Source organism: Hibiscus syriacus, unplaced genomic scaffold, assembly GCF_006381635.1.
Source record: "Hibiscus syriacus cultivar Baekdansim isolate YM2019G1 unplaced genomic scaffold, ASM638163v2 tig00110186_pilon, whole genome shotgun sequence".
Classification (NCBI taxonomy): domain Eukaryota; kingdom Viridiplantae; phylum Streptophyta; class Magnoliopsida; order Malvales; family Malvaceae; genus Hibiscus; species Hibiscus syriacus.
The window spans coordinates 254,192-276,921 of record NW_024062617.1 but is presented as its reverse complement, the minus strand read 5'-3'; the positions used below and the strand labels follow the sequence as shown (position 1 = coordinate 276,921).

The 22,730-nt window shown below is 37.8% G+C and overlaps 1 protein-coding gene across 3 annotated transcripts; it reads left to right on the top strand.

Annotated features, from left to right (window-relative positions):
* Positions 1 to 1,805: 1,805 nt before the first annotated feature.
* On the top strand, positions 1,806 to 18,335 carry LOC120217188 (sister chromatid cohesion protein PDS5 homolog A-like). 3 transcript variants are annotated; one of them, XM_039214388.1, is made up of 33 exons: positions 1,806 to 2,089; positions 3,885 to 4,088; positions 4,193 to 4,374; positions 4,811 to 4,937; positions 5,059 to 5,277; positions 6,903 to 7,119; positions 7,194 to 7,339; positions 7,439 to 7,584; positions 8,040 to 8,189; positions 8,295 to 8,343; positions 8,441 to 8,632; positions 8,817 to 8,999; positions 9,240 to 9,394; positions 9,474 to 9,600; positions 9,707 to 9,856; positions 9,934 to 9,993; positions 10,182 to 10,318; positions 10,512 to 10,629; positions 10,726 to 10,860; positions 10,978 to 11,174; positions 11,259 to 11,415; positions 11,567 to 11,713; positions 12,697 to 12,777; positions 14,235 to 14,891; positions 14,993 to 15,061; positions 15,575 to 15,654; positions 16,208 to 16,259; positions 16,350 to 16,436; positions 16,533 to 16,576; positions 16,846 to 16,908; positions 16,984 to 17,117; positions 17,385 to 17,797; positions 17,892 to 18,335. In XM_039214388.1, the coding sequence occupies exons 1-33, from the start codon at positions 1,997 to 1,999 to the stop codon at positions 17,940 to 17,942; spliced, it is 5,022 nt and encodes a 1,673-aa protein (XP_039070319.1). In that variant the 5' UTR covers positions 1,806 to 1,996; the 3' UTR covers positions 17,943 to 18,335. The 3 variants fall into 3 exon arrangements, with proteins under 3 accessions (XP_039070319.1, XP_039070318.1, XP_039070317.1); XM_039214387.1 differs by having other exon boundaries at positions 17,385 to 17,812; XM_039214386.1 differs by having other exon boundaries at positions 10,975 to 11,174; positions 17,385 to 17,812.
* Positions 18,336 to 22,730: the final 4,395 nt, after the last annotated feature.

The following is a 22,730-nucleotide window of genomic DNA, read 5'->3' as shown; positions in this document are numbered from 1 at the left end:
CATAATAGGCACTGCTTTCATTGTTGCCAAAAAAAAAAGTATTTTCAAATGGATAACTCCAATCTCAAGGTCCCCTTCGTAACTTTCAATGAAAAAGAACAATAAATAAATAAATAAATAAAATATTACAATAAATTATAGGATAAACTACACTTTTATTACTTAAACCATTACTTTTGTTTTGTTTTGGTATCCCAACCATTATTTTTTTAAATCCGTACTTATCGTTTAGTTTAGATTTTAATTTAGTATCCCGTCGTTCAGAGCTGTCTCAAACATTTTTGGGGCCTTAAGCGAAACTAAATAATAGATTCTTATAGAACGAAAGTATATTCTATTACTTTGAACAATTATTACATTAATAAATATTAGAAAAACTATTAAATTAGGGACATAAATTATAAAAGTAAAAAGTGAGATTGAAAAAAATTAGGGGCCTTAATTATAAGGGTGCTTTTGGTTCACGAAATGTAAGATTACCAGTGGGAATAAAAGATTATCAGAGAATATGATTAATGAGAATGTTGTATTTTGTGTTTGGCTGATTTAATAGGAATGTAAGATTACCATGTTTGGTTAAAGGAATAAAAGATTATTGGAATGTATATTTGACCAAATTATCCTTATTATATATTTATTTTTTTAACAAGTTGAATTATACTATAATATTACTATAATTAATTTATATATATTTTTTAAAAATTTAAATTCATAAAATTCATATATTTTTTTACAAAATTGAAAAGAAAAATAGGTTTAATGAAAGGGTAAAATTTTATTTTAACCCCTGAACTTCATATAAAATTTTAATTATAGTTTTTTTTGTAAATCTAAAGTAGTTTTAAGGATAAATTTGTAATTTAACCTTCGTAGAATTTTTATTATTCAACGACAGAAGAAGGATATTTTTTGAATTTTTTTAAGGGCATTTTAGTTCAAAACGCCGGTAATCCAATAATACCTAAGGGAAAGGAGGTAATTACATTCCCGGTAATATACCCAAAAAAAATCCACTGTTGGTAATAAAAGATTACTGGGAATGAGATTACCGGCCAACTAAACGGGGGAATGAGGATTCTATTCCCCCGGTAATACAACATTCCTTAAACCAAACGGGGCCTAAAGGTAAAAAGTGAGCTTAAAAAAATTAGGGACTTCAATTATAAAGGTAATAAAGTGAGATTGAAAAAATTAGGGGCCTAAATTATAAAGGTAAAAAATAAGATTAAAAAAAACAGGGGCCTTAATTATGAAAGTAAAAAGTGGGATTGAAAAAAATAAAGGACTTTGAATCTCGATTATAAATGTAAAAAGTGAGATTTAAAAATTAGGGGTTTCAATTATAAAGAGAATTTTTTTTTATTTAAAAAAGACCTCAATTATAAAAATATAAAATATGATAAAAAAATATGGGGTCCTATAAAAGATTGGGTCTTGAGCAGTTGCTCAGAGTGTTCTCTCTTAAAGTCGAATAAGCCTCCGTTAAAAAAATTAACAAAATCACTGAAGTAATATTTTTTAATATTTTTCAATGATGATGTGAGATTATCTTATGATGATACATCAATATTACTATTAAATTTTTAACGGTGAACACCAAAATGAAACCTAAACTAAACGTTATGTATGATTTTGAAATAAAATAAAGATTAGATATCAAAATAGAACAAAAATAATAGTTTAGCTACTAAACCGTAGTTTAACCTAAGTTACATGGACGAAAGCTGAAATCAGCATTTGGAGGGGAATTTAAGTTGCATTTAGAGCTCATTTGAGGTGTTTCAATTTCGAATCTAAAGCCTGGAATCCCGAAACCCAGAGGCGGGGCGAGAGCCAGAATCCTAAAAACCATAATCCCTTTTAGTTTCTTTGTTTTATATCTCATCTTATCGAGTTCGCGACTCATTCAGCTGGTGCCGAGAGCTACACAGTGAGAGAGATAGAGCAGGAGACGAAGCTGCTGCGTTGCTTTGCAAGCAGAAATTGCGAATAACAAATGTCGGAGAAGCTGGAAGAGCAGCTCAAGGAGCTGGGATCCAAGCTGGAATCTCCTCCATCCTCCAAGGACGCACTTCTCAAGCTCTTAAAGGCACGCATTCTTTAACTTAATTATTTTCCCACTGAACTTCCTAGTTTCGCTAGGGTTATTTCAAGCCTAAGCTGTTTTCTCCGCGTAGTATTTTAGGTTTCAAGGTTGTAACCGTCTGTTTAACCTGAATTAGATTGCTTAGCTAAAGTTCGTTCGTAATTTGAATTAGGGTTGTTTCCACAATTCACTAGGTTTCTCTTTAGTTACATGTTATGTCCTCTTTTTTCCAGCTAACCAGAGTTTCCACTTGTATTGTATATTTGTATGTCCTTAATTTGCTACACGACATGAAGTTTAGGTCAGCAGTTCTTTTGAGTTAATTCAAGCTGTTGGTTCCTGTATTAGGATGTTCTATTGTTCTTTTACCAAGTAGTTCTGCTGTCTTCACACATTATGGTTCTCCTAGTCCTAGGTAGTGAACCAGGACCTAAATCAGATGCAATGTGCTATGCCTAAAGACCTGGACTGTGTTTGACTTTCCCCCCCTACAAGTTTGAATGATTGATAACCTCCGTACATCAAGAACATAAGTATGCCAAAAATGGAAAATGTGGGTCTGACCTTAGTTTGGAATCATCATCGGGTTTGCAAAGGGCTTTAAACTGTATTATGGTGAACATAATCAGCCTTGAAAAGAATTCAACCTAGATTTGGGATTAGTTCGATTGGCTGCATTAAATTTCTACCTTCTGTTAGGTTATGGGTTCTATCCTTAAAATTCTCTACGGAAGCTTACTAATCTTTACTGATGTCAATTCATGTAAAATGTTGTCTTACCCTCCCTCCTCCCTTGTTTCATATTTTATTACATTGGATTACTTTTTCCGTAGTCGAAGGCCCGTTGCTCTACTGTGCACTTGAGTAAAAAATCATTGTGTTGTTCCTTCTATTTGTGAATGATTAAGTTTCTGTTGATAAAACAAATGTCTATCAATGGGGTAGTTAGGTTACTCAAGCAATACCAACTAGCTATTCAAAGAATTCTTGTCTTATTTGAACATAGACCAAAGTGATTTTGCCGAATATGGATTGGTTTTATTTTGGTCTCACATGGTGCATGGAATCGCAAAAGTTGAACTTGTTATGACCTAAAGTGTTATCCTGTTTTGCATGAAAGATGTTAGTTCTTTTATTTTTATTGACTCAAATTTGTTGGTGGTATGGTGGAAAATTTAGATATATTATCGTTGAATTTGTTTGAATCACTGATTATGCATTTCGTTTTTAAAGGCATTATACGACTCTGGCATTGATTGGTAATTCTTAATGGTTGTACGGCTGTTTTCCTACATTTGCTTTTATTCTTGCCTATTTCACATACATTCTATGAATTGTAGATAAGATTTATGTTACTATTTGTAAATCGTTAGTTTAGGATAAGTCTCCTAGTTTATCTCTGATTTAAATTTTAAATAGAATTTAACCTAGGTTATACTTCTTGTACAAAGAGGTCCTTTAAAAGATAAAGACTCTCTTTCTGTAACAGAGTTAAGAAATAGAAAACAAAGAATTCTCCAAAACTACATGGTATCGGAGCTGGGTATGTTCCTAAAACTATCATGATGGCCGTCAATTCTTCATGAATCATGTTACTTGCACACATCTACCACTGGTGAGTGGACATATGTGCTAAGACAGTTGGGTCTATGGTAGCATGTACTACTTCATGAATCTTGTACACCTTGTTAGATGCTTGAACTTGTGAATTAATGTGTATTATGTGTATCAAAGTCAGCTGCAGTCTTTTAATTTGGTTGTTTGGTACATATCATGAATTTTTTCCTCTAATCCGCAGCAAGCTGCTACATGTCTTTCTGAGATTGATCAGTCTCCGCCATCATCAACAATGGAATCAATGCAGCTTCTGCTTAATGCGATTGTCAAGCCAGAACTGCTGAAGCATCAAGATCAGGATACTGAACTTCTAGTTGCAACCTGTATTTGTGAGATAACTCGGATAACTGCACCTGATGCACCTTATAGTGATGATATTCTAAAGGTGCTTTTGTTTCTTGAAGGTTTACTGTTTTTGGTCTAGATTTTCCTAGAAACTAATAAGCTTTCAACTGAACTTCTGGTGATTGATATGTGGCATGCTTTCAGGATATTTTTAACTTGATTGTTGGCACTTTCAATGGATTGAGTGATACGAGTGGTCCATCATTTGGAAGGAGAGTTGTAATTTTGGAGACACTTGCGAAATACAGATCTTGTGTTATGATGTTGGATCTTGAATGTGATGATTTGGTTAACGAAATGTTCAGTACATTTTTTGCTGTTGTCAGGTATGTTTTGTTCCAGTATTTAATTACTGTTTTTAAGGGAAGTGCTTGCTTTGTGATGTTGGATCTTGAATGCGATAATCTTATTAATAAAATGTTCATTACCATTTGCTCATTAGTTCTACATATGCGTTGCAAGTAACATGAATGCTTTTATTATTGTTGAATGTAGAAATTTGAAATGGTTCTATGGTACAATATGGTATTGGGCTTAGTATTTCACTGTAGTGGCCAAGATATGCCTGCAACCTTGTTCTTGTATGTATCTTGATCATATCTATACATATATGCATGTTTATCTTGTGGTTGGATTGGTGCTTGAAAGTGTAATCTTCCATTAAGTTGCTTTTACAGTAGGAATCTCCAGGTTGTGTATATCTTTTTACTTTATATTTTGAATTGCCATGGAATGAAAGTCTGGTTTTACTACTTATTGCAGGGATGATCATCCAGAAAGTGTTTTATCATCCATGCAAACAATCATGACTGTGGTTGTAGAAGAGAGTGAAGATGTTCGTGATGATCTTTTGCTTGTTATATTGTCTGCACTAGGTCGTAATAAAAGTGTAAGAATTTCATGCTTACTATCAGCTTATTGCTTAAAGATTGTGTGGCTTCCTCTATTTATTCCTTAGAAGCTGTAATTCTTAATTGGAAGGGAATTTATTTCTCGAATCTATAATTCAGGGTGTTACACAAGCTGCCAGGAGACTTGCTATGAATGTTATAGAGCAGTGTTCAGAAAAACTTGAAGCTGGCATAAAACAGTTTCTTATTTCAGTGATGTCTGGAGATAATCAGCCGGTAAAAAGTGAAATTGACTATCATGAAGTTATCTATGATATTTATCATTGTGCTTCTCAGATACTGTCAGGAGTTATCCCATACCTCACAGGAGAGCTGTTGGTATGAAAACAATCATTGTTTTTCATTTTTACTAATTACTTTACTGCATTAAGATTTTGTTCTCCATTTGAAGACATTTTTTTTGAGAAAAAAATTATATTCTAAAATAGTTCTTAAAGATTTTCGAGGATGAAATCTTTCTGGAGAGTTTAGGTTCAGCCTTAGTGGAAAATGGAAATGGGGACTTTGTTTGTCCTCTTTATTATTATTATTATTATTTTTTTATAAGAATTTCAGGCCTCGTTAAAAACCCCCTTCTTGATTAATGGAGCTTATAGGAACTCTTTAATCAGCGGAAGGAGGAAAAGAGTGCCTTAGGATTTTATTGAACCATAAAATTCATAAGATACAACCATTATACACCCCACCAACCAAATAAACTCGAAACAGCCATAAAACATCCAAACTATAAACACAGAATCAACCAATTCCTTCTTTAGCTAAGGCATCAACCTCTAAATTGGCTGTCCTATTAACCCATCTGACAACACCTTCTAAAACATTAAGCCTGTGAACAATATCTTTAATCAAAAAAGCATAAACATCAGGAACTAAATCCACTTCCTTAATCCAGTCTACAGCCACTTTGCTGTCGCTTTCAATAATCAGACGACCCTTCCTCTCTCGTAAATTCGCATAGAACATTAGACCCTTCTGTATAGCTTTTAATTCCATAAAAGTTGGGGGACCCGGACCAGCAGATTCCTTGAAAGAACTTAAAGTCAAACCCGAGGAGTTCTTTAGAACACCTCATATCCCACTCTTCTTCCAATCTCTTGTAGTAGCCGCATCAACATTTAACTTTACGAAACCTTGAGGAGGAGGAGACCAAGGAAATTTAGTTGCAAACCGATTAGAATTGAGAGAGCACAAATCCCCTAATGAAGGGTCTGAAATAAGAGAATCCTTAGGAATAGACACCTCTTTGTACTTAGCAAGGAACCAAGAAGCTAGTCTAATCCTTGCTAGGAAAAAATACTCAGCCAAATCCAATTTTCCCCCTTCAAACACAATAAGATTCCTAACTTTCCAAGTAGTCCAAAGAACTGCCCCAGGAATAAAAGACCAAATTGTAGAGGTAGACTTCAAATCAGCCCAAGCAAGTAGGAAGTTTTTAGCATTAACATGAAAACAGACTTGATCTTCCAGAAATTCAGAAATTTGTTCCAAATCGTCCACACCACCGAACACGTGAAAAACAAGTGCGAGGGAGACTCCACCTCCCTCTTACAAAGAGGGCACATAATGTCTACAATTCCTTGAATTCCCCTTTTAACAAGTTTTGTCCTAACAGCCAACTTCCCTAACACCACCTGCCACATAAAGGACTCCACTCTAGGTGGAATCTGGCCCCTCCAAATATTCTTCCAGAAATATACCTCTTCTGAATCCGAAATAATGGCTGAACAAATCTTAGTGCCAGATTTAACAGTGTACACCCCATCTCCAGTACCTTTCCAAATCACCCCATCACATAACTCCGTAGATAGAGAAACAGAGGAAATATCTCTAGTCCTCTTTATTATGGATTTGTCACATTTATAGTCTTATTTTAAGGAAAATGAATTCAACGATGGTTGAAGTTGATGAACAGTTCTGAGGGCTATAAGTTCCTATATATGCAGACTGATCAAATAGACACTCGTTTGAAAGCTGTGAGATTGGTTGGTTCCCTCTTTGCACTGCCTGGCTCTATCATATCTGAAGCGTTTCAGCCAATATTTTCAGAATTTTTGAAGAGGTTAACTGATAGAGTTGTTGATGTTCGAATGTCCGTCATCGGAAATGTTAAGATCTGTCTGTTGTCGGATCCTTCGAGACCTGAGGCACCACGAATTATCTGTGAGTTTTTTTTCATTTTTATAATATATAATTATTTGTGTTAGCTAATTTTGATTTTGTTCTGCATTTTCTAGCTGCACTATGTGATCGGCTTTTAGACTATGATGAAAATGTTCGGAAGCAAGTTGTGGATGTAATTTGTGACGTTGCTTGTCATTCTCTTGTTTCCGTTCCTGTTGGGACTATAAAACTAGTTGCGGAGCGTCTTCGAGACAAATCTGTATGTTCCTGTACTTCTTGGATTACTGTTATTACTGCTTCTGTATCCAGTGATATTTACCTAATGCATATAACTTTTTCTTTTGTTTGGAATGTGCAGCTGCTTGTTAAAAAATATACTATGGAAAGGCTGGCTGAGGTGTTCAGAGTTTCTTGTGCTGGATGCTCTGATGGCTCGATCGATCGTTACGAATTTGATTGGATACCTGGGAAGATATTTAGGTGTTTCTATGACAAAGATTTCAGGCAAGTCATTTGAGAAACTTGCAAGGATTAATTTTGCACTTGTTCAGAATATATCACATTATTTATCTTTGTTTTTCCTCATCATTCAAATTTTAGGGGCTATTTAGTTAATACATTTAGATCTCTTATTAGGAAAGATTGAAGCTTAGAGTTGGAGGTATGCTATATTTTCATCACTTTTAGTTGTGTAAAACAATATCTTCAATGAAAGCCATGCAAAATAAACTGAAAATTTTGTTTGTGTAAATTTTCCTTATCATGATTATTTATTTATTCTTGCGCATGTAATAAGATGAATTAGTAATCTATTAATTATTTTTATTAGTACCTGAGTGCACTGTTTTCCTATGGTAAAATGCTAAGTTGAAGATTTAAAGAGCTTTCTGCTGTGTCTTTTTGTTGGGTGTTTGCTCTGCATAATCATAACATTTGTAACATATAAATCTGCTCTGCAGGTCAGAAACGATCGAATCTGTTTTATGTGGATCCCTATTTCCTACTGAATTCTCAATCAGAGATAAAGTTAAATGTTGGATAAGAGTTTTCTCTGGGTTTGACAAAATTGAGATCAAGGCACTTGAGAGGATGCTAGAACAGAAGCAAAGGTATATTATAGTTGCTTTCATATATGGTATCTGACTAACTTACCCTTCAGTTGTGCATTTAACAGATTTTAAACTGACCTGTGGGAGTTTCCTGTTGGATTGCAGGTTACAGCAAGAGATGCAGAGGTATCTCTCTCTAAGGCAGAGGCATCAGGTTTGAATCTTTGAAAGATGAAATAATATCCTAAAGCACACAATTTACACTTCTATGAACTGTTAAATTGAAATAACCGGTTCTTTCTCCAATGCAGGATAGTGATGCTCCTGAAATACAAAAGAAAGTTTTATTTAGCTTCCAAATCATTTCCCGTTCTTTTTCTGATCCTGTGAAGGCTGAAGAGAGTTTTCAGACACTTGATCGGTTGAAAGATTCTAACATCTGGAAGATTTTATTGAATCTATTGGATCCCAATACCAGCTTCCATCAAGCTTTTAGTGGTCGGGTAGGTTTTAAGATATTGGCAAATGCAAATTTAAATGGGATGTTGCTTATAAGTGAACTTCTGTTTGGTTTTGGGGATATGAATTATGACAAGTAGTTTGACCCATGAAATCTAAGTTTTTACATTTTAACTTCTTTCATTGTACCATTTATTTGTGATACATACATATGTTTGTGAATTGCAGGATGAATTGCTTAAAATACTTTCTGAGAGTCACCAACTCTATGATTTTCTGAGTATGCTCTCTCTGAAGTGTTCTTATCTACTTTTTAACAAGGAGCATGTGAAAGAAATCCTCCTGGAGGTTACTGTACAGAAGTCTGCTGGAAACACACTATACATTCGGTCTTGCATGAATATACTTGTGGTAATAATTTGTATCCCTATGAAACTTGTTTTTCTGGGCGTGTACAAGTCCCAGCTGTTCAATTTCATTTGGTCTTTGTTTTTGCGAGTGTTTTTCTTTTCCTATGCTCCAGTTCACCTTGTTATTAGGGGTATGCAATTTTAGTGCCTTCAACATTTGTCCTATGAAGTTTATGTTCTTCTTTCTCCTCTTGGGAACATATTCTAGTTTCATTTTTTATGTCTTTTTGCTGCTTTTCAGATTCTTGCGCGATTTAGTCCATCACTTCTTGGTGGAGCTGAAGAAGAACTGATTAATTTTCTGAAAGATGACAATGAAACTATAAAAGAAGGCATTTTGCATGTTTTGTCTAAGGCTGGTAGTACCATCCGAGAACAACTTGCAGTGTCATCAAGGTGCTACTTTGGGATACTTGACTTGTTAGAGTTAGTTTGTTACCCTTATTCTTAACATATTTGTGATGGTTGTTTGCAGTTCAATTGATCTTATATTGGAGAGGCTTTGTTTAGAAGGTAATCGGAGACAGGCCAAGTATGCAGTGCATGCACTGGGAGCAATAACAAAGGATGATGGACTCAAATCTCTCTCTGTTTTATATAAGGTTACACGATACTTCAGTTATTCGAAATGTGTGTTTTAAAAAACATTACAAATAGCATTTCCTTGACATATTTGCCTAACCTATAGTTTCTTTGCTCAATTTGCAGAGCCTTGTGGACATGCTGGAGGAAAAGACACATTTACCGGCAGTACTTCAGTCTCTGGGATGTATAGCTCAGACTGCAATGCCTGTTTTTGAAACCAGAGAGAGTGAAATTGAAGAATTTATTAAAAGCAAAATTTTGAGATGCAGTATTGTATGTTGCATCCTTCCTTTTTTTATCTTTGTCATATTTTTTACTTTTTCATGCATAAACCTTCTTTATTGCTTCAGGATTCAGATGGCAGTGCAAAAGAATGTTGGGATGACAAAAGCGAACTCTGTATGTTGAAGGTTGTGGATTGTTGTCAGTTTGTTGTTATTATTGTTATTTTCATTTTCTGATAAAAGCAATTTCATTATTAATACCAGTATCTCCCGGAACATGGAGTCTGGGTTTCAGTTTTTGATTTTCAAGCTTTTTTGTTTTTATAATTTTTTTGTGATGGATCTCTCAACCTGTAATATGTTGTGTGCTGCAGGTATTTGGGATAAAGACATTGGTCAAAAGCTACTTGCCTGTCAGAGATGCTCAGCTTCGTCCTGCTATTGATGATCTTCTAGGACTCCTTAGAAACGTACTTTCTTTTGGTGAAATATCTGAAGATATAAAATCAAGGTACTATAGCTAACATCTGGAGGCTTCTCTTTCTGTCTCTCTCTCTCTCTCTCTGTGGTTCACAGACTGTTTTCTTTACTTACTAATATTTTGTGTGTGGCTGTTGAATATCTATGTCAATTTACCATAATTTATTGGAATATGTTGCTTTTTGAGGCTCAAATTTCATGCACAAGTTTTTACTATCTTTCAGTATAGTTGATAAAGCCCATTTAAGGCTTGCTGCGGCCAAGGCAGTTCTTCGTCTGTCCCGGAACTGGGACCATAAGATTCCTGTTGATATCTTCTATTTGACCTTGAGGATAGCAGAGGTGAAGTCATATATGAAATATAAATCATTAATCTTGTTTTCTTTAACTTTTCTTGTTCACTTTGCCTGTTCTCTTAGTTCTGTTCCGGGTTTCTAGATCTCTTTCCCTCAGGCAAGGAAACAATTCCTCAACAAAGTTCATCAATATATAAAGGACAGACTCTTGGATGCAAAATATGCTTGTGCTTTCTTACTTAGCGTACCTGGATCCAAACAGCTTCAGTTTGATGAGGTTTACATGCTGAACTTGATTTTTTTTAGCTTAGTTTGCTGTCCAACTTATATTTTCTTCCTTTATGGAATGATTTGTGAATGCAACTATTATTTTCTGTTGTGTTTGAAACAGCAGGAAAAACAGAATTTTGCTGATATCTTTCAAATGTATCAGCAAGCAAGAGTTCGGCAGGTTGCCATACAATCTGATACAAGTTGCTCGACGTCTTATCCTGAATACATCCTGCCTCATTTGGTACATGCTCTTGCTCATCATTCCTGTCCCAACACAGATGAATGCAAGGATGTTAAAGCATTTGAATTAACATACCGGTATGTGCCTCTTCTTGATCTGTCTTTGTTTTTACTCTTAGATACAAATTCAGTCATTGAACTCATCTGTTTTATATTTTTCAGGAAATTGTACTTGATTATTTCTTTGTTGGTGAATAAAGATGAAGATGTGAAGTCAGAAGCTTGTGCTAACAGGGAGAAGGAGAGTATTTCTTTGATATTCTCTATCTTTAAGAGTATCAAACAATCTGAAGACGTTGTTGACGCAACAAAATCGAAGGTTTAATGAGAAGTTTATTTTTATTTTTGTAGTTACGATTATCCTTTTTTTTGTATAACTAGTTGATAGGTTAACAGTTCTGCCTCTCTTGATGATGAGATAAGTTAAAGACCTTAAAACAAAAAAGCTAATTCATATAATATTTTCCCAGAATTCACATTCTATTTGTGACCTTGGACTTTCCATCATGAAGCGCCTAGCTTATAAGGAGGATGATTTGCAAGGGCTTATACAGTCAGTCTCTCTGCCTCCACTCCTGTACAAACCATATGAAAGAAAAGAAGGTGAAGATTCCCTGGTAAGGCTTCAGTTATATTTGTCTCGTTTATCATATTTTCTGTGCTTCTCCATGGTGTTCTGCATGTCAAATTATCTGAAGCTTTTTAACAGCAATCGGGTGATGATGGGAAAAACCTGTGCCTAGCAGTGGCACTTTTATACTTGAGAGACTGGATGTCAGCTATTTATTCAGTATTGGGTATAACACCCAGTTCTATGTGTAGCTAACCCACTTGTTGATAATTTGTGCAAACAGTCTTATGCTTTGACCATGCAATCACGTGGTGCCAGTGATATTCATTTATAGAAATAACTAACTTACACTGGTGTTAATACGTTAATGTAAGTTTTAGAGAAATATAATTTTCTGTTTTCTATTTCTTAACCCAGTTACAGAAAGAGAGAGTCCTATCCTTTTAAAGGATCTCTTGAACAAGAAGTCTAACCTAAGTAAAAGTCTATTGAAAATTTAAATTAAAGATAAAATAGAGACTTATCCTAAACTAACTATTGACAAACAGTAACACAAGTCTTATCTAATCTACACTCCCCCTCAGGTTGGTGAGTATATGTTATAGAGTCCCAGCTCGGATGTAAGCTCATCAAAGGTGATTCTAGGAAGCGCCTTGGTGAGCACATCGGCCAGCTGCTCACGAGTAGTGACGAAATTAAGCTAAACTGATCCATTTGAACCTTCTCAGAGATGAAGTGACGATCCAACTCCACATGCTTTGTTCGGTCGTGTTGTACACTTGTACTGGATTTTTTTGCAATGCTAATTGCTGATTGATTATCACAATTAAGTTCAAAATCTTCACTGTGATTCATTTAAGTTCTGCAAGGAACTGTTGTACCCAAATATCTTCACAAATTCCTTGTGCCAAAGCCTGAAACTCAGCTTCAGCACTGCTTCTTGACACTACATTTATTTCTTCATTTGCATCATATTTGGGATATACGTTAGCACATTGTTTTTGATTGGCTCTTTCATCTTTTTGATAGGCTGGAGAAAGGCAAACATGGTTAGCTGATGAGAGTGTCCTGTCTCACTTCGAATCCCTAACATTGGAATGTGATGGAATGGTATGAGATGCTCCCTTTCATTCATCTAAAGGGTACTATATGGTGTTTTGGAAGGGCCATAAGTGCCATACTTGTACTGGTGGTTTCGACCAGTACATACCAATTTTGAAGAAAATTATTAGAACTGGTATGATACTATACTGGCCCATACCAGTTAGTACACCCTGTACTGGTTGGTACAAGAATTTTTTTAAAAAAATAATCTTTTCTCTTAGTTGATTCTTTTATTTAACCAATTCCTAACGATCTTCTCTCATGATCTTTTTTCCCCTGTAATAAAACATGTTTAGTAGATTAAACTATTGAACCATTTGTAATACATGAGAGAACTTGAAAACGAGCCATATGTGTATATAAACTGTAGAAAAGTGGTATGTGCAGAGCAGAAGATTATTTCTCTGTATTTCTTGATATTTCTATTAATAAAAGTGGCACCTATTTATAGGTTACAAAGAGAGTGTAATCTAGGAAAAATTACACAAAATCAGCAGCTACATTATTGTTAAATCCCTAAATGTTAGAAGCTAGATATTTAGGAATATAATTCCCTAATTTTCTGCAATCTATTCCAATTTACCCTCCCCTCAAGTTGGTGAGCAAACTTAGTGAGACTCCCAGCTTGGATCTTGGATGTGTTCTCATCTCTTTGGCAGCAACTGTGTTGTCTCAAAGAGTAAAAAATCCCCCCTTATTTCGGGAGCCATTGAGTTTTTCTGTGATATCAATTCGCCAAATTAATTCGGTAGCCATTATTTCGGCAGCATGTGGTGAGAGCAGTTAATTGGGAAGCGGATCAATTCGCCAAATTAGGGATTGGTTAAGTGGAGGGGATTTATTTTTGTTGTTTAGTTTCTAGGGAATATTTGACAGCTTAGGTCATTGTATAAGTTTGTTCCTGGCTGAGTCATATCAGGAGGTTGTATTCTGTAGGGTAATTATTTATGCTTAATTGTAGTGCATCTTTGCACAGTGTTGAGGGCTGCCAAGGGTTCTTGGTGGTATTGTGATCTTTTTGTACATGGGTATTATGCAATAAAATTTCTTAGGCACTCTTTTCCTCCTTCCAATGTTCGTCAAGTCTTTGTTGCTTGACGGATATGAAGGGGGTTTTTAATGAGGCCTTCCTTATTATCAAAAAAAGAAAAGAAAAAAAGTGGCACTTATTTATAGGTTACAAAGAGAGTCTAATCTAGGAAAAATTACACAATTGTTCCCTAAATGTTAGAAGCTAGTTAGTTGGGAATATGATACCCTAATTTTCTGATATCTATTCCAATTTACATAAACAACTAAAAAAATATCATGAAAAATTTGAAACTATACGCCGAAATACATTAGTGATATGTACTAGAACAAAACAGTTCTTCCATACCGGTATGATAGTGATTACTTTGGTATTTAGTGTTTCATTGTTCCCTAACTTTTCCTGCTCCCCTTTTATGATGCATTTGGTTCAGAAAGAGATTTCCAAGGAGGAGATTCTTGGAGACAGTGAAACTGAAAGAAATGAAGTGCCTCTCAGAAAAATGATTAAGCAATTAAAATCCAAAGAATCCAAGGCTGGGAAAGCTAAAAAGAAGTCTCCCTCGGTCGAAGCAAAAGATGCGGAAAATGATGTTGATATTTTGAAAATGGTTAGGGAGATAAATTTGGATAGTCTACAGATGTCCAGTAAGTTTGAATCAACCAACGGTCATAAACATTCATATACCAAGAAAGAAAAAGTGGAGCAGGAGCATCAGAAAGGTAATAAGAGAAAAGGCAATGTTGCTGCTTCTGTCCCAGTGCCTAAACGCAAGAGGTCATCGTCTACACATAGTGCTTCCAAAATTTCTAGAAGTGCTTCTAAGGTCCCTTCAAGGGATTCAGGAGATGACTGGCATGAAGTTAAAGATTCCTCGTTTCTATCTAAGGAAATGGACATTGTTAAATTCCACAATTCAAAAGAGAAAATGCCTGCACGCAAAAGATGGAATGAGAATAAAGATTCTAACTACTTGGTACCGAGCATTCGGAAGAAAAGAAGCTTCTCATCAAAAGTCAAAGTCAAAGGCTCTGACTGGAGTCATATTGATGATGACAATGAAGATGAAGCTGATGATGAAAATCTTGAGGTGTGTATGTTGTTTTTTTTACTTGGTTAAATTTCTCTCGGATGCACACATTTTATGTTATCAGGGTTTGCTGTTGTGATATCTGTTTTGTCTCCATGCAGAAGTCAGACACCAGCAAGTCTGCAGCTGGATCTAGCAAGAAGCAGAAGAGCATTGCTGGATTAGCAAAGGTCCCCCCTCTCCCTCCTTTATGTCTTGGTGTCACTTGCATGCATTTTTTAATGTTTTTACTAGAATTTCTCATGTTAGAGTATTTGGAATTGCACCAAGCACCTGCCTTGCTTCTCTCGTACTCTCTGTTGTTGAGATTTAGCTCAGATGCATACCATCTTTTCTACCTTGTGCATTTTGTAGTTCTATTGGGGCATTGTTGCATTATCCTATCACATTTAGAAATGGCTTCTTTTTTTTCTCCGATCCAATCCTCTTGGTTTCTCAAAGTTTTGGGCTCGTTGTTCATTATGGATTGTCAGAATCAGCCATGCAGAAGTCTCATTTGTTTAGGAGTCTTTTATAATGAGAAATGACAAGTCTTAGGAGTCAGCAACTCAGATTATTTTGAACTATTGTAATCTCCTAATTCAATAGTCAGATTTCTCTTGCATTACCTCTTTTATTCTTTCCTCTCCTTCAATTTATTTTCTTAGATTATAACATTGATCTTCTTTGTTTCTTTTGTTCAGTGCTCAACGAAGGAAGATGGAGTTGATATTACAGATTTGATTGGTTACAGAATAAAAGTGTGGTGGCCTTTGGATAAGCAGTAAGTAATCAAAACTTTTGCTATTCTTTGCAGCAGATTCTAAAAGTTTACTGAGAATCGTGCTGTGAAATAGATTCAGTCTTTATTTCTGTTGTAGTTCGCATGTTATTTATGTTGCATTCATGTGTTTGAGAACTCACATGAGGCTTCATTTGGTTACTGTTGAAATTCTGAAAATGAGTTTGTGCTCTCTGTCGATGTTGTATGACTATTTCAACTTTCTCCTTGTTATACTTGCAAATTCATCCTCTCTTTTTTTTTTAAAATTTTTTTTAAAGAGGACCAAAATTTATTCAAAAAAGTGCTCTGGTCTTATAGCAGCTTAAGGTTTTTAATTTTATGTTTAGCATTGTATATGAACCATTGTGATTATCCTGTCAACTTGACAGTTTCCTTGAGTATTAATTTGTTTCTAGTCTCTAAAGTTTTTTGTTCAACTGCCTCCACGTTATTGTAAATGTGCAATATTCCATTTGAAGTGGTGAAATATCATTTTTCATAACAGCAATCTTTGTAGAGGTTCTTTACTGATTGTATCTTCTGGAAATGCCAGGTTTTATGAAGGTACAATTAAGTCTTATGACCCTATAAAGAAGAAGCATGTGGTAAGCTACAGCTGTTTTCATACTTGAATGCATATGTGAACATTTGCGTCACTTGGAATCAACTGTTAATCAAGTGTTTTTTCTTCTTAGATATTATATGATGATGGAGATGTGGAAGTACTTTGTCTGGAAAGAGAGCGTTGGGAGCTCATTGGCACAGACCGCAAGTCTGGAAAGGTTAAGACTTCACGTCTCGCATATTCCTTCAGGCTAAAATCATTTTAATTTTTGTTTGAGCTTACTTTATATTTGTTTTGCTTGCAATTTTTACAGAAGGAAAATTCAGCGAAAGTCAGTAAGAGCCCTCTGAAGGAAGCGTATGTGCTATTAACTAATGTGCCTTTTAGACAATTCTTTCTGAAATCTCACTTTACTGTGTAGTTTTGTTTTTCATATCCTCCTGATTCATCACCCCAATAAAATAGAAAAAGAGAAGCTACCAATGTAGAGAGTGAACTCTTCTCTAAGTTAATTACAACTTTGCTTTCGGATATGGCATTTGTTTTGAGAATGACTTGTTCGTACATTTAGTAATTAACTCTTATGTTGCTTCATAACTTGATTGTTGTAGTTGTACCATTTTCAGGTCTCCTGGGCAGAAAAGTAAGAGCTCAGCTGGTCCACGTCTGAATAAGAGTTCAGTAAAGACGTGAGTAATCACTCGACGATTAGAAGCTATTTGTCTTCAATTGGTTTGTGAACTTAATTGAAATTTGATTTGCAGACCTAAGGGGAAAAGGACTCCAAAGAAGAACTTGAAGCATACTCAAAAGAGTACATTGAAAGAAGATGAAGAGAACGCTGGTACGTCAGAATCCAAGTCCATTGCTGTTAACGAAAATCCTAAGATGAACTCGGGTATTGTTTGTTTTCATAATTTTTCTATAAATTAGAGTGCTTTGTTAGTTTCCGCGTCTTCTCATGGAGCTGTGCGTCAACCTGATTTAATGTCATTTAGATTGAATGTTGCATTTGAACATTTTCATGGTTAAAAGTAATGTTATTTTGGTATATGTAGGGTGTATCACTTGGAAATTTGTGGAATAAGTATGAGATGTTGGGTCATTTTTTCTCTTTCCCCACTCATTTCGTGTCTCTAACTTATGTTTCACTCCTTTTTCCCAGATGAATCTGGAGCAGACGCCAAAATGGTAGATGAGACCGTAATGGAAAGAGGAGAATCTGGGAAGAAAGTGGCTTCAGTTTCCCAAGGCAGGTGTTCGGAAGATACAAAAGGAAGCCCAAATAATGACACCAAGGAGTCGGATGAAGTTAAATCTGATGCCGATGGGAATCATTCTGGACATATAGATAGCACTTTAGAAAATGCTCAAAAGGTGGGTGAGGAAGAGAAAGCAGCCGATGGATTAAGTGAAGACTCTAGAGAACCTGCTAGTAAAGCAACTGGACCAGAACCTAAAGAGGCTCAAGAAAGTGATCAGGTTGGGGGTAAATCACCGATCTTGAAGAAATCATGGGAAGGACCTCCCTTGACTTCAGATGTTGCGGATTCTGGGATTTCTGACGATGAGCCCCTTGTACTACATCTAGCAGTATGTTCAATGAAGTTTCATATTTGTCTTTTAACTTGATTCAGTTTTGATCTTTTTTTCTTATTTTTCTCAAATGCAGAGCAAGTGGAAGCATAAAGTTGGAAAACCAGGTTCCAAAAAATTGCAGTAGGGGGTTGAAGTTGAACCTCAGTTGCAGTCTTCCTATGTAGAGGTGGGAAACAAAAGCGGTGCTGTGTCCATTCATTTACCGAGCAAGAACCTAACAAGATCGCAGAAGACAATGTCCATCTGACTTTATGTAAACACTAATAAATGTTGGAGTAGTCGCCATAGTCCTAGACTAGAACATTGTAGAGAATGTACTGTAAAATTAACTGTAGGCATATTGGTATTCCCATAATCTGTGGCCCTGTCGGGGGTAAAAAAAACTTATGTATGGATGGTGTAGATGATAGAGGATTCCAAGGTGTAGTTGCATAAAATTGATAGGGCACTTTGTATAGTTATATTTTGGGGATTGTTTCATAAGTTTATTTGAATCAACCATATCAAATTGGCTATTGTTTCAGCGTAGTATGCTCAGCCTGCGGCTGGCTATGTAAACACCAACTGTTTGATCTATTGCGTGAATCAATTTTTCCACAATTCAAGTATTTGTGCAAATGGCGCCCGCTTCGAAATGCGTGCCAATAACTTTTTTTTTTCTTCTTCATTTCTTTAAAAGCATGGATGTGTTTTGTATTAGATCCATTGGGTTTGGATTTATTACAGAGTCGGTGGTTTTGTTAGGTACTGTCACGGGGCTAGACTTCTGCTAGACGATTCGTGCGGCACTTAGACGATTTCCAGGTCAAAATGGCGCCTAAGTTAGCCTTATCCACGTCCTTGTGAGTCTCTGGCTCACTAAGTGACGAACAAACCCTCAAGGGTTAAACAATAATGCGGAAATAACACTTAATCGGGGCTAATCCAAGTCACCTGGGTTGAAGCAGATCTCTGAAGCACGTGCGTTGTGGGAACTTTCTAAGTCACCAAGACTTGAATCACTTTGGCACTTTGAAAGAACTCGGAAAAGAACACTCCCGAGGCTATCTCAGCCCTCCCGATCGGTAACACAAGCCACAAAGGCTTAAGCACAAAGGAGATCAAGCCGACAAGGCTAGAAAGCTGCAAGCTAGAAAGCTAGAAAGAAAGAACTCAGAGAGAGTAAGAGTAAATGCCTGAGTTTTATTACTCTGAAGATAATGAATGAAGTGAATGATTACAAATGAGGGGAGGAGCTCTCTATTTATAGTTGAGGCCCTCAAGATCCAACGGTCTAGATCAAAGTACATCGACGGCTTACATTGAATCCTACCTTAACAGAACTCTATCTCTAAGGTATTTGAATTCAAATAAAACATTATCCATAATTAAATCCTTAATTATTGGATAATAATATTCTTTCTGGAATCTTCCAAGGAACGGGCCAGGTCTGATGGTTCTGGGCAAGCCCAACACTCTGTATTATTCTTCTACAGAAATTTGCTCACACATGTCTCGGTCCGAATCCACGAGCCTCGACAAAATTGCCCCCATCGAACATGTAACACCCTCGTCGCTTCTCTCGGACGCCTCGGACTTGATCCTTCACGAACTCGAGCCTTTACGGGCCCGCAAGCATTCTCCAAGAACCAGGCCAACTCACCATGCCCAACAAGCCCAAAGTCTGCGTAATTGAACCCCTTCTGTGAACCTTTACGCCAATGCCCATGGACCCAAAAGTTTAGTCCATGATAATCTCCCCCACTTGATCTAGCGACGCCCTCGTCGCTAGGTGAGAACACTTGGTCTTGGACGCTTTAACAAACACCTTGGCTTCCTCGCCTTGGTTAACACCGTCATGTCTTATCACCATCTAGCACACCTTGGCATTCATCTCGAACGTAGGAAATCCATCCTACCCGTTTTGCATTCACCCAAACAAGGATATTTTTTTATCCAGCGGTAAAGAATTGGATACTCCGGCAACATACAACACGACAACTCAGATTCATCGGCAACACTCGCTTGTCCCTAAGAACTCTGAAAGTCTCAGATGTCCCTTCCAACCTTTGATAACTCCGTAAAAAGATGGTTAGGTCCTCGACCTATGCTCATCAACGATGGTGAATCAAACTCAACACTTGGAATGTATTTGAGATGTCCCTCGATTTCCCCCAGCACATTTACTCTACGTGTCAGCCCTTCTTACTCCGTGAAGTCTGGCACTCCACACACCAACACTTCTATCCGGAAGTCTGGTGTTTCTACTCGCATCGGCACTTCCTCCCTTGAAGTCCGGTGCGACTTCCACCCTCTTACATGGGTGGCAAGTTCTCGCCCATCATGTCTCTTAAAGGCTTAGACTCCATCAACCACTTCTCGGTTGTCTCTTCGATGGTAGTCCTTAAAACAACATTCCGCTCCATTGGAACTTCTTCAGAATTGCCAGTCTTGATTGCCCCCTTCGGTGGTTCGGCTTTTAAACCAAGATTGTCGGCATCCTTCTTTGACATGAATGGATCAGTTGCCCCTGTGTCTACTAAGGCAACTCCTGATGGTTCGGCAACATTGATGTTCGCACACATCAACCCATTCTGCTTTCGGCCTCTACTTGCCTTGGCAGAACTAAAGTTCATTGAGCCAAGTCTCGCAGCCTCGCTAAGCTTATCTTTACCCATGTCATTGGGTAACTCGATCCTGGGCTTCTCCATCCTCTCGGACCACTCGGCTTTATCCCGGCAAGCTTGCAACTCTTGTGGCCCCTTACTTCGGTGACCCTTCGTCTGCTCCTTTCTTGCCCTCGGTGTAAGGCACTTGTTCGCTTTACTTGTGCCAACATCATCCATGTATTTTCTTGACATGTGCTCACCACTTGAACGATCAATGCTCGAATGCTCACCATTCGAACACACTTCACTCGAACAAGCTTCACTCGAAGAGCCTTGCTCCTCATCATTGTTGGACTGACCCTCATCTCGAATATTTTCGCCATTACCCTCGGCTTTCAACTTTGTCTTGGATGTCTTCTTGAATCCAAGTTCTATGATGGACTCGGCGGCTATCAAGGCTTTAGACAACTCCTTGATTCCCCTTCTCTCCATCGTCGCCTTTGCCCATGGCTTCAATCCATCTGTGAAGGTGAAGAATGCATCTTCTTCAGTCAACTCTGGGACTTGGAGCATGAGTTCCTCGAACTCTCTCACATACTCCTTCAACGTCCCATCATGTCTAAGATTCATCAACTTAGACCATGCCTCACTCTCGGCATGCACTGAGCTCGATTGCTCTTGAAAGGTCTCAGACTCTTTTGGTCCTTTGCCAATTCCAGCTTCAACAGCAACGGCTACCTCCTCGGTATCCTTGGAAAGCTCCTTGGCAAAATTGGGTTTGGGCAACCCGTTCTGCTTTTGGTTTTGACTAACCTTGGCAGTAGTAAACACCATTGAACCAAGCTTGGCAGGCTCGCTACTCTCGACCTTGTCCTTTCCCTTGGACTGCTTGATTCGGTTTGGGCATTCCCGCACTATGTGTGGACCTTTGCACCGGAAACACTCCAGTTGCTTTCGCTTATTTACCCTCGGCTCTTCAGCTTGGCCCTTGGCTTTCGCACCGAGCTTTACTTCGGTGGTGCAATCTCGCACCTTGTGTTGTCCACCGCATTGGAAACACTTCAATGGCTCTCGCTTCTTTACCCTCGGCTTAGTTGCTTCGCCACTCGCATTGTCACTGAGCCCTGCTTCATTGGTGCAATCTCGCACCTTGTGTTCTCCATCACATCGGAAACACTTCAATGGCTCTTGCTTCTTTATCCTCGGCTTAGTTGCTTCGCCACTCGCATTGGCACCGAGCTTTGCTTTGTTTGGGCAACTCTTGGCCCTATGTGCTCCTTGACATATGAAGCACTTCAGTGGATCTCGCTTGTTTACCCTCGGCTTTCCTGCACCACTAGCATTCGCGCCGAGCCTCGCTCTTGGTTTGACTGCTTCGACTCCCGCAGTCGCACCATCATCGGCTACTTCCCCTTTTGACTTGCCTTCTCCTTTGACAATGGCAGCAAGGCGATTCTTCTCGGGGCATCCTCTTATCAAGTGAGGACCATCACAGAAGTAGCATTTAAGAGGCTTGTTACTCACCTTCTTCTTTAACACAGACTTGGCCTTGCCATTATTCCCTGATGGCTTTATCCGACCACGACCAGTCGATGCCACTTCTTGGCTACTCGAAGAGTTTTCTCTGCCATCTATCCACTGTCCCTTGTCATGGTCTCCCCCATTTTCACCACTATCTTTGGGCATGGGTTTGGATGACTCATCTTTGGTTGGCTTGGCTCCTGCAAGCTCGCACCTTGACTCGGCTACAGCTCCGACTTCTGAATAACTCTGGGTATCACCTTGCTCACTGGCAAGCATCACCCCCGGTCTAAGTCCTTCGATGAAGGTATTGCACGCACCACCATAACTCATTACTGTTTTGCGCATGAGTATCTCACTCTTGAGCCCATCCATCTCTTCCCTCAAGGCCATCAACTCGACCCTGAGCGCATTACTCATCTCTATCAACGTCCAACCGCGGAGACTCTGTTGCGCCACATCCTTGAACCCATCCCTCATGGATTCTAACTGTTCAAGACGGGACTCCATAACTCCTTGGACCTCCTTGGCTTCTTCCGTGAAGCTCTCAAGGTTCTTGATCCTCACCTCCAATGATCCTGGGGTAACTCCCACACTTTGTTTCTCTAGCTCAATCCCAACACCACGGCTCTCCGCGCCATCCTCTGTGGGAACAACTCCTTTTTGTTGTGCCATCTCGTTTCCTTTCCACAACCTGTCTGGAACACTCGTTGAATCCACAACGGCTTCCATCACCTCGCTAAAATGCTTCTTGTCACAAGACAAGCTCGGATCACTGTTGAATCCACAACACCTACACTCCG

What these genes read in the sequence shown, in the direction of transcription:
- LOC120217188 (XM_039214386.1), top strand. Translation starts at nt 1,997, where the DNA reads ATGTCGGAGAAGCTGGAAGAGCAGCTCAAGGAGCTGGGATCCAAGCTG. An exon ending in CTCTCTCTGTTTTATATAAG is followed by an intron (nt 9,601 to 9,706) that starts GTTACACGATAC and finishes CTCAATTTGCAG; the next exon opens with AGCCTTGTGGACATGCTGGA. An exon ending in GCATTTGAATTAACATACCG is followed by an intron (nt 11,175 to 11,258) that starts GTATGTGCCTCT and finishes TATATTTTTCAG; the next exon opens with GAAATTGTACTTGATTATTT.